The 11,644-nt window shown below is 44.1% G+C and overlaps 1 protein-coding gene across 4 annotated transcripts in view; it reads left to right on the top strand.

Moving 5' to 3' along the window:
* The first annotated feature begins 8,014 nt into the window (after positions 1–8,014).
* TOP2B (DNA topoisomerase II beta) overlaps positions 8,015–11,644 on the top strand; it is a 60,269-nt gene continuing 56,639 nt past the window's right edge. For 3 of the 4 annotated variants that reach the window (XM_064414694.1, XM_064414700.1, XM_064414690.1), the window contains exon 1: positions 8,015–8,459. In XM_064414694.1, coding sequence (XP_064270764.1) covers positions 8,397–8,459 — 63 coding nt within the window. In that variant the 5' untranslated portion in view covers positions 8,015–8,396. The remainder of the gene's footprint in view (positions 8,460–11,644) is intronic. The other variant, XM_064414710.1, reaches the window with a different exon arrangement.

The following is an 11,644-nucleotide window of genomic DNA, read 5'->3' as shown; positions in this document are numbered from 1 at the left end:
TGTGAGCAGCAGTAAAAACCAAGGTAAAAGGAACCATACTACTTTCAGATAAATTTCAAGAGCTTCAGAGCTTCCCACTCTTCAAAGGCTTTCTGCAATAAAAGCTTCCAGCAGAAGAGCATATGTGAAATAACAAAGCTCAGTAAAAACCAACTAAATGAAAAGGAAGGTGAGTTGTTACTATGGTTCTGTAGCATGATGGTGAAACTTTGACATGAGCTTACTATGAGGCACAGTGCAGGAAATGTATTCTCTCTAGCTGTTATCTAGGAACACGGGGTATCACTAAGTTGTTCCTTGCCAAATTATTTCTAAAAAATGAGGAATGTGATTATACTAGAATAGTTAACAGATCTGTTGCAAAAATAGATATGCTGCCTTTTTTGACACTTAGGTCTGTCAGCAAGATAAAACATCCAGTACCTTTTCTTTGCTTCATCGTTTGTAAGAAATGAAGGAATATTGTAAAAGAAATGCATTGATGGAAAAACATTTTTCTGCAAGTTAAATCCACAGTAGATTTCAAAAAGAAATATATAAAATAATGAGGACTACAGCATCCATATTGTTTAGGTTAAAAACCCCCACAGGTATATGTATATCAAAGCAAGTCACTTTTAACACATCCTGTAGATAAAAACCTTTTTTCTAGAACATTAAAGTGAACTCACAAATTACTAAAGCACATATATTCAAAGTCATTCAAAAGACTGTTTTCCTTCTTCACAGGTGACAGCCAGGAATCCTAAATCAAAGAAAGAAATGCTGTGAACAGGATGCAGCTTTCTGACGTGCTTAGGAATGGAAAGATGCTTTTGGAAGCCATGCTGGACTGAAGACCTAGACTGAGATTCCCAGACTCTAATAAAAATATGGCTTGGCAAAGTGCTGGCTAAATGATGCCTAAGCAGTCAAACACACTGTCCTGGCCAGTACTGAAAGCTGTTGCTATTGCAACTTCTGCTGCCTCTACCAGCAGTGGCTACAGTCAGAGTGAGCAAGAGGCACATAAGAACCACTGATCTGGATGATTTTGCTTCATCTGAAAACTGAGGTAATGTGTTCTTACATTTCTCTAAGAAAAACAGGGGTGCACTAAGGAGCAGGAAGAATCTGCAGAGCTGATTGGAGCAATGTAAGGTATGTAGTAGAAAGAGAATATAAGGAGTGTTAATTGGGTAAAAATAGAACAGGAGACCATAACCTAAACATGAAATCATATTTCATGTGTTGCATTTGGTGCTTTATTTACCCATTTTCCTAGTAAATACAGCAAGATTAAAATGCTAAGCAGAAATACTACTATTGAAAAAAATCATGGAGGACAGGTGCATGGTACTGGGAGAGAAACATTCAAGATCCAGAAATACCAATGTATTAAAGGTTCTAAAGGGATAACAAAAGATTTTTCTATGAATTTCTGATTACCTTTGCTTAATAATAATAACAACACATAAGGAAAATAGAAAAGTGCATGAAGCAGCTAGCTGTGACCATTTTAAAATACTGCTTACCAATCACCCAAACTGTTGAATTACACAACTCCTACTGAAATAAATAGGAACTGCTGCTGCTGAGCCTTGTTATAAATGAGGCCACCTGAGAAATTATTGAATTGCTGATCTATAACAAGTAATTGTTAGGAAGTTGTAAATTCAGATAATGTTTATTGTTGAGTGGGTGGCTGAGTCTTGGACACACTTTACCTGTTTTGCTATATTCTTTTTTTTTTTAGTTGAAGTATGCATCTTCTTTTTGTAATTACTTTCTCAAAGACTTCTGAAAAATGAATTCTCAAAAGCCTTAGAATAGTTTGCTGACATAGGTAATCTGAAACAATGCAAAGAGAATTATTAGTGAACAGGTTACTGGAAAGAATAACAGCTTAAGTCATCTAGAAAAGAATACTCACAAAACAGTATTATTGTATAAACTTCCTTTTCTAAAACTGCCTTGTCAGAAAACATGGTGAGCACATTCCCTGTGCTGTGGGCTATAAAAGGGTAATTCAAATTTTAGGCCATGTAGTACCAAATCAGAAACACCGTGTTCTAGTAATTCAAAGCATTACATCAGTCTAAACTCAAGCTGCCAGTACAAATTTACTCTAAGGATTTCTTCATGAATTTTTTGTAAAGGTATGTGCAAACTCTGTCTGTGGTTCTTCTATTCTGTGCCTGACTGGACCCTTCATAGTAACCCCTGACTTTTCTTTTTGTTAGTTACTGCTTCTTGTCTTCCCCACTTTCTGTTCTCAGGTGTATCATTAGCTCATGTGTTCCTACCCTAGTCCCCTTTCAGAAGGATGTTCACAGGTTATTCACCCAACTCTTTTGTTGCTCTTTGCCTCAGACATTCATTTGTTCAAGTATTCCAAAATTTGTGGCCTCCTTCTCTTTTTGCCTTTGACCTTGGCATAAACTACGTGGGTATACTGGCCACACTTTAATGACATGCTCTGCTGTGGTGGAGACTGAGCCATCTGTTTCTCTTGGGTCTTTCTTGAGACTTTTCTCTTCTTGGGTAACCAGAAGAACCACACAACTCCCTTCTGAGAAAGTGGATGCAAATGCACACCCTGACCTAGTCATCATTGATTCTAGTCAAAATTGGTGATACAATGAAGCTGTGCAGAAAAGCTTGCCCTTTCTGTTTTCTTCTCATAATAAGTCAAAGCATTGTGTCAGAGGTGGTTGAATTTTAGCTCAAGAGAGCAAATTACCATCGCTTTAGACATTTCCCAAATAGTGGGCTTCTCTGCTGTCTACATCACTGATCACTTCCCCCCACAGATTCAACATATCCACACGTGCCTTGTATAGAAAAAACTCCTTCACCTTCCTGTCATTCCTGGAATGACTAGACATGACCTTCTGCTGTTAGGAAGCAGTCTTGATACTCAAAATCTATAATGGATTTCAGGAGACTGGAGAAATACACTGGTAATGGATACCTTCAATGAGCCAGGAGAGTCTTGCTGGGTAAAAACGAATTGCCACTCCACTCACCAGCCCAGTCTGGTTTGGGTGAACAAGATTTTTTCTGCTAGGAAAAAATCTGCATGTTTTAGTTAAAAAACCCCAAAAAACTGCTTTGGAAAGAGAGCTCCTTTACAGAGGGGTTGGGATAGAGGGACAGTAAGAAAGGAGTATGTGGCTAACATCAGAAAAGCTTCTCAAGGAAAGCCTAGCATGCTTTGCAGTATTCCCCTGAGCTCAGGGGAGTGACTTTCTGAATGGCATGGCATGCCCGAACCTTGCTGGCTGTTTACGTTCTCCACACTGATTAAAAATGCCATAATGAAGTTGGTGATTCCCAGCCTCCACAGCAATCTCAGCACAGTATAACTGCTGAGATAGCCACTGCTTTCTCATGTATGTTCAGCACAGACCTCACCTTCTCCATCTGTGTTTTTGCCATTGTTTTTGTCCCTCCAGGCATTTGCATCTTTTCCGACTGCCACCAACTCTTCTAAAGACTCAGTGTTAATAGCATGGATAGTAATTCTACTCATGTTGAGAATTCCTCCCAGTATGACCAGCTCAGTTTCCCCTGCTTCACCTCTGCATGCAACTTCTCTTGCTGTGTGTGGTCACTGCACAAGGGAGCTTTGTCCTATACAAGGAATTTTGATACAAATATATTTAATTTCTATGACCAGCCTCTGCCGAAGCAACAACTTTGTTTATGCTGCTGAGTGAAAGTGTATCACAATTTGAGACTGAGCTGAGAGTGAGGAGACTGGGTGGGCTTGGATACTAAAGGCCTTCTAGTCACAGATACATGAAGTTTACAAGTGGCACAACTTCCCTGTTCTGTGTGAGAGACTGCAGCTCAGGCGAGAGGCCAACACATCAGTGCAATGGTGTCTAACACAACCTGCCTCTCCTGCAGCAGGGAGCTGCTGCCATCCAGGAGGAGCTCAGGTGGGACACTGCAGCAGTCCAGCCATCCTGCAGTCCAGGATGGAGCCCAGGGGTCCCTGTAGCTAACCCTGAGGAATTTGCTGGACCTTCACAGCATGCCCCATCTGAGTTTTCCACACCTCTGCCAACAGCACAGCACTTAACAGGTTAGTCACCAGAGGAAGAATTGGATGGTAAACAGGGTTTAAGCTGTCCAAACCCCGTGTCAAACTGTCACAAGTGGGACATTGTTTCTGGAGGATTAAGATGGAAATGACCTGATGTTTTTCAAGAGACTGGTTGTGGAACAGTCTGGCCCCAGGAACAGCTACTAACAAAAGTGCCATGGATACATCAGGTATTTAAGTCCTGGGCACAGTTCAGCTGAGAGTTGGGCAGTGCATTGACAGTGCACACCCACAGAAAACCACTAGCGTGGCCTCTTGCTAATTCAACAAAGGTGTTTGAGATACAATTGTGAAAGAACACATGACCTGGCTAAATGTATATCGTTAGGTGATCCAGCCATGGGTAGACTTCTCTTTAATACTGTGGAACCACGGCCTGAAGGTCATTCACAATCAATGCAGTACAAGTATGTTGGTCACTCATATTGTACTGCCACAACCCTAGTCAATAATTTGGTCAATTATCTCAAAATTATGTTAATGAATTATAATAAAATTAAAAATGAAGTAGAATATGGAAATTATTTTATTGTGAGTGTAGATATTTAATATTAAAATATGCAGTGTTTGTTTATACCTCATTACAACTACATACAATGTGGAATGTGTAATGTAATGGGCATCAACTTAGTTTCATAAATATTTTAGCACAAAATTACGCTTTTTCCTGTGTAGTTTACAAAAAAAGGAGAGCTGTGGTTGGTTATTTAAGTAAGTGCTTGTATTTGAGTATGTTCACAGATTAGATAAATGTACATAGTTACACAAATGGTCATATTTTAGGCCCTTTAAATCTGAGTCCAGAAAAGCCACATAGAAATAAGAGGTTTTATTAGATAGTAAGTAAACTAGAAGCAGCAAATAACTTAGAATAAATGGGAAGTTTGTACATACCAAGTATAGAAGTACTTAAAGATCATACGTACAGCTGTCTTACTGCTAAAATGATTGAACACAAAGTAGTATTACAATAAATATTTTGCTTACTAAAAGCAGTAGTGAAACTGGTTTAAGTATATCATTGTTTTGAAAGCCTCTAGGGTACTTCTGTTTATGTTATGGTCTACAACTATGAGGACAAGTAAATCTCAAATGAATTGAAATAGGACTTTGTGTGTACTATCTCAAGGGGATTATTAATTCAAAATGTCACACAGTAAGTGTGAAGTATTTGACATGAACTGGTAGTGCATGATTTGGGCAGGTTGCATCCAGTAAAGTAATTCCACTCCTATCAAAATGTTATGGCATTTGAATTTGATTCATGCTCAAATCTACTTCTATGTTTGTTTTAACAGGGATCTCTTAAAATGTGATGAGCAATCTCATTTCACTGCTTCACCGCTGCAGCCCACAGAAGCAGCTGCTTTTAGTCTCGTGAGAACTTTGTCCCACAGTCCTACATGACTAGCAATGCAACCACTCAGCATACACGTGTAAGTTTTAGGGCTAAAACCAACATCAACAATAAGCCAGTAACATGCTGTGCAGCTAGTGTAGTATAGGATGAGAATTAAATAAAATCCAACCTGGATGAAGTAGTTTCAAAGAGTAAAGAAAATGCTTAAGGGAACATCAGCATTTCCTCATAAATCTGCTCCAGTGTGACACAGACTGAACATGTCTGACCATGCACGTTCAAAGACCAGTAACTGCCAAGAAGAAACTCCCTCTGTCTCCCTCTAATATATATGGAATTGGCTGCCTTCAAGTTAGATTACTATCTCCTGCCTGGCTCACATTGCAAAAGGCACACTTCCCACACTAAGGACAATGTATTTACTAAGCAACTCGAGCTAATGAGAACATAGTTCACTAATGTTTGGGACTTGCTCTTTTTCTGCTGAATACAATAATGGTCCTCTACTGATGTAAAAAGCTTTGAACAGATGCACTCCTTCTGATTTCTCTGATCCTCACAATATTCATTGCAGCAATTCACTGTACATGATTCATTTTACTGGGTCCTACATATAAATTTGATATTTTGGGGGAAAAAAAAAATCAACGTACTAATCAGCAAGCTCAAAATTCTGAAGTAATAGGCATAACCCTGCAAGTGTTACCCTGTGGTTCTGCAAGACACTCTTTATCTTGCCAAAAGGAGAAGAAAACACAACCTGCAGCTCAGAGGTACATGCAGCTGCTGGAAACTAGGCTGGAACAGATAACTTACTGTCCCTTCTAGGCAGATGCCATTATTTTCCATAATCCCTATGCAGCACTTAGATATTAGTTTAATAGCTTCCTTAGAAACTGGCAGAGTAAAATTATGCTAAATAAGCAATATTTACTAGAAATTCTTCTGATCCTTCCCTTGAGGCATAATTGAACATTACTACTGACTCCTCAAAAGTGGCTGCTCCATTTCCAATCCCTTTACTCCTTAGGAAAAGCATTTTGCAAAAGGAAAAACCTTTAAATTATTGCTCTTCCTTTGAAATGGTTCTCTGATTTGTCTGCTAGTTCAGATGCAGTGCTCCTACTAATCCCTCCTTTTGAGACTTTACATTCTTAATAATTCAAGGAGTGGAACGGGCTGGACTAGGTAGGTCCTTTGCATTTCACACAGCAGAATGAAAATTGCTAATTGAGAAGCTGTGTGTGCTGAAGCATTGTCACAAAATCCGGTTATAACATTTACAGTTACATATATAAGTATATATATACATTTGGTGCAAAGTATGTTGAACTGTATGATACTTAAAATGACATGAATTTTGGGCTTTGTACACACACCTGTTAGACCTAGAACGCAGATGTTTTTTGGCCACAGCGTTTATTTCCAAACGGTGAATGGGGTTGTTCTACACAGGGTTGTGTGCTGTGTACAGAACGGGTGCTGTGCTGTGTGACCCTGTTTGAGGACTTCACACGGTGATGCTCTAACGTAGGATAAAGGGCTGTGAGCTGTCCGAGTTAAAGAGCTCTGGGGCCGCTCCCCGGAGGCCAGAAGAGGGCAGTGGATTGTAAACACTCCTGCCTGGAGCCCTGGGGCTTCCAGCCTGCTGGTACCGCCGCGGGTCGCAGCGGTGGCAATTCCAGGGACCGGTGGCGGGGCTGGCGGAAAGGGGCAGCTGCCCGCCGTGCCCCCGAGCACTCGGCCCGCCTACCGCATCAGCTCTTCTCCGCCCGCACATCGCAGCACCATCCACCGGGAGCAGCGGGAAACGGGACAGCCGTGCTCTGCCGGTCCCCGCACCAGTGCCCCTGTGTGGTCGCGGCAAAGGGAGGCGTCTCCCTGCCCGCTGTCGCAGAGCGGGAAGATGGACGGAGGGAGCCTGTGGCTGACCAGGCAGCTAGGCGCTGCTTCGCCGAGGTCTCTATCCCGATCCCCATCCCTATCCCGATCCAGCCGCTCCGCCTCCCCTCACGCCGCCCCCCGCGCGCGCGGCAGCGCCCCCTTGCGGGCCGTTCGCGCCCCGTTGCCTGCCCCGGTGACGCCACACGCGGCCTCTCCCTCTGGCTTCTCGCATTGGCCGGCGCCCCGCGCAGCCTTCCCGCCTCCAGCGCGCGATTGGCGGGCCGGCCCGTGATTGGCGGGCACAAGGCGCGGGGGGGAAGAGGCCCGGGCCGGCTGCGCGGGGAGAAGCGGCCGCGGCGCGGACGCCGAGCGGGGCGGGCGCGGTTTTTTATTGTCTACGCGCGGTGTCCCGGCGGCGGCAGCGCTTCGGGGGTTGTGTGGGGAGAGGAGGGGAGGAGGCGACGGCGGGGGAGCGGCTCCGGACGCAGGGTGGAAAGAGGAGGGGAAGAAGGAGGGGGCCGGGCCAGCCCCGGGTGTGCGTGTGTGCGGGGGGCGCGGGGTCTGCGCGGGAGCGCGCGCGCGCGAGGGGCGGGAAGCGAGGGAGTGAACGAGGGAGGGAGGGGACGAGGGAGGCGGGAGGGAGGGGGAGATTTTTTTATTATTAATCTGTTTTCCGGGCCTTTGTGGCTGCCGGGGGGGGGACGGCCCGGGGGTGAGGAGGAGGGCGGGAGGCAGCAGCGCTACGGCGGCGATAGCGGTGGCTGTTGTTGCCGCCGCTGCCGCCGTGAGGCGAAGGGACCGGCCCGTCGTCCCTTTAAACTAGCGAGAGACGCAGGCCCGGCCGGGCCCTCCCTCCTTCCCTCCCTCTCGCTGCCTCCCCGCCGGCGGAAGGGGCGCTTTGTGCGGCCCCTGGGCCGCCCTTGCTCGGTGCCGGGGCGCCGCTGAGGGCGGGAGAGGCGCGAAGGGCGGGCGCGGAGCGGCCCCAGGCGCGGTGTCGGTGCCGGCCCTCCCGGCCGCCTCCGAGCGCCCTCGCCTCGGCTGAGGAGAGACGGGCAGAAAATGGCAAAGTCTGGAGGAGGAGGAGGAGGAGGCGGCGGCGGCAGCGGGGGACTGACTTGGGTGGTAAGTTGTGGGGCTGCATCTTGTTGTTCGTGGGTTTTGCTACTCGTGTTTTGTTATTATTACTATTATTCCTGTTTGCGTCCCTCGCGTGTGTGGAAAGAGCGCGGGTTGGCTTTGAAAGGAGGGAGAAAGCTGAGGGAAGGAGCTGGGGGCTGGCGTGGAAAGAGAAGCGCTGTAGAGCCGCCGCTCGGTGGAGGGCTCCGGGATAGGAGGAGGAAGAGTGGGCTTGGAATTGGTGTTAAAATCTCCCCAGATTTTATCCCTGTGGAGGGCTTCTCGGGGTGCTGGGAGCCGCATGGAGGAGGTCAGTCTGTGAGCAAACAGGTGGGAAGCTCCCGGGAGTGGCGGCTGGGTCATCAGGGCTGTCTTGAAGTCGCTGTCCTCCAGGGCGAGATGTGGTCTGTCTGTCTGTCTGTCGTCCCGCCAGAGCTGCGGGCATTGCCTCTTGTTCCTAGAGCAAAGCCTTTGCGGGCTAGCAGAGGGTCTTTGTGTTGATCCCATTTGCTTTTCCAACTCTGTGTGAAGACAATACTCGAAGTTCCCAAGTTTCAGAGACAGGAAGCAGGAGCTGTGCGCTTGCTGTTCCATCTTGGCATTCAACTCCATCATCCTCCAGAAGTTGTAACTCTGTAACAGGCCCAAGAAGGGGGTGCTTTACTGCCTTCCGTGGATTGGTCGGAAGTATTAAGATTAGAGAGGGTGCCGGTGATAGCTGGCTCTAGAATTGGTGAATCCTTTTGAGCCTCCTTCGAGTCCTTTGAGAGTGCTGGCTCCCCGTGCTGAGGTGCTGCCCTGGTCAGCAGTAAGAGCGATGCTCTCAGGTTTTGGTGAGACCTGAGAGGAAGGAGGAGCAAAGGTGACCTGAAGGGGTCTGCTTCAGCCAATCAGTAACTCCCCAGCCTTTCCCTTGCTCAGCGCAGAGGGGTAACTTCTTTAATGTTTAAGCAGAAGACACTGGATCTTGATGGACGGGTATCTTTAATCAGACACATGTGCTTTGCAGAGGTGGGAGCTTCTAACGAGTCTTGTTAAACAGAATAACAGCAAACTTGTTCTTCTGTTCTACATCTTGGAGCTGTTGAAAATGAAGTATTACTGGAATGAACAAATCTGGTGTGTTCTGATGGTGGACTATTTCCATGGATCTAATTACTGCATTTTATGTTGGTAATTCTCTTTAATTTTAAGAAGTTGGCAGTATGGAAAGGTATATTAAAAAAACGTACAAGTTTCTGGGTGTGCCATTTGAAATCACACAGTTCAGCCATGGGAACATGTCTAAGTTGAGAAGCTGTTCTCCTTTCTTTTCACAATACTTTACACTTTGGATGGCTCTTCAGAATTAAGGTTTTACCATCTAGGTTTGACCAAGTAATTGAAAGCTTTACAGCTCATACAGAAAACTGCAGAATGAAGTGTGAAAATTACTGAATAGGCATTTTTATTGAAACATGTTCTTAAATGTAATGGGGTTGAAATTATGGTGAGTCAACAGTTTCCTACAACTGGAAATGATCAAACTTTTCATTCTCTAAAAGCACTAAAAGTTAAAAGTGTTTTTGTCAACTCAAGAGTAGTTACAGGGAAATAATCAGATTTTAGTTGAAACTGTGTTCATTTATTTTTTCAGAAAACAGTGGGACATTCTTTCTTTCTCTCATGTGCATTTTAAATGGTGAAGGTAGGATTTCTGAGCCAGCTCCTAAAACCAGACCTGTTCCATGGCAGCTGTAGAACACTGGCATGCAAAAGAACAATATTGTTGTAGCACAGAATTGAATGGGGCCATGGCCTGTGTGCCAGGGTGAAAAAAAACTTTGGTTTAGGTGGTGGTTCATTTGTAGATGATCATATGATGTCCTTGAGGAGGGTGAGAGGGACAGAGGTAGGGACAGAATAGTTTCAGCTGTCTGGCTGTAATCTGCTTGCCATATATCTGCTGGATATGCAACCACTTGCAGTTCAGTTGTAGATCATTTTGAAACCACCTTGATTTTTTTAGAGTTCTTGCCAGTGTGTTGAAACCACTGGGATGCTTCTCTGTCTGAGTAATGTATTCTCTGTAGTCTGTGGTTTCTTATAAGACCACGAGTTAAACAATTGAAGGGCAACAGAAAAAAGTCTGGCCCTAAAGATGGGGAGTCATTTAAAACTTGGTGGGGTGTTAGTTTCAAACCAGCAGATCCTGTGTACAGAACCTATTTGCTCACATTTTAGTAAAGAGTAGTGTGAGTAACTTCAGCTTTGGGTGTGATTCAAAGAGCATGCTTGTAGGTAGGAAAGAATTACATGCAGTTGTGAAAAAAGAAAGGTACTTCCTATAATAGAGAATTTTTAGCGTGACTTTCATAATGAGACATCATACAAGCATCAGATGATACCTTATTTTACTTTTAAAAGAAAGAAGAATTAAATGTTTATGGAAACAAACAGCAAATCATCTGTGTTTTCAGCTGTAACAGGACTTGAAGAAATATAGCTAGTTAGGCACAATTACCAGTGATAGAACACATGAGAGTACAGTAACTGAAAGTGCATATTGGGAAAATAATTTAGTATTATTAACTGGAGACAAACCAAGATAACGTCTGCTTTATAAAATGTACTTGCTTGGTTTTTAATAGCTTTTTTTTTCTTGGTCTGGTTGAGGATTTTCTGAAATCAACTTGCAGCTCTGCACTCTAATACTTGGTAGAAGGTGGAGTTTTGACAAAGTGATATAAATTACTTTTGGAGGGTGATCTCCAAGTGTCACTCACAAAAGTGCTAAGTTGTATTAAGAGTTAGGTACCAAGCAAGGATTTGTAACTAGGAGAGTTTTCATTGGTAAAATGTGATGGCATTTTATAATGCTAGAAAAACTTACTGTGAACTAAAGGAATAATTCTTCAGCCTCTGTGTGTGTTTAGGAACTACAGAAAATGAATTGTAATGGCACAGTAATAGCACTTAATTTGTTTTTATAAACATGCCTTTCACAGTGAAGGAGAAGTCATTGTAACACTTTGAAGTGCGTTGGTTCTGATACAATGGTAATGCCCACAAAACTGAGTGTTTCAAACAAGCAACATTTAATCACTTAATTCTATCAGTGTTTTCAAGACTTTTTCCTCAACCCTAAGAGCTACATGAGCCTGATAAATGGAAGCTGAGAGTGCTGATAATAATTCAGGACTTTGAACACT

Source organism: Passer domesticus, chromosome 1 (assembly GCF_036417665.1).
Source record: "Passer domesticus isolate bPasDom1 chromosome 1, bPasDom1.hap1, whole genome shotgun sequence".
NCBI lineage: Eukaryota > Metazoa > Chordata > Aves > Passeriformes > Passeridae > Passer > Passer domesticus.
Note: the sequence above shows the minus strand (reverse complement) of the source record. Positions and strands in the feature narration are given on the sequence as shown.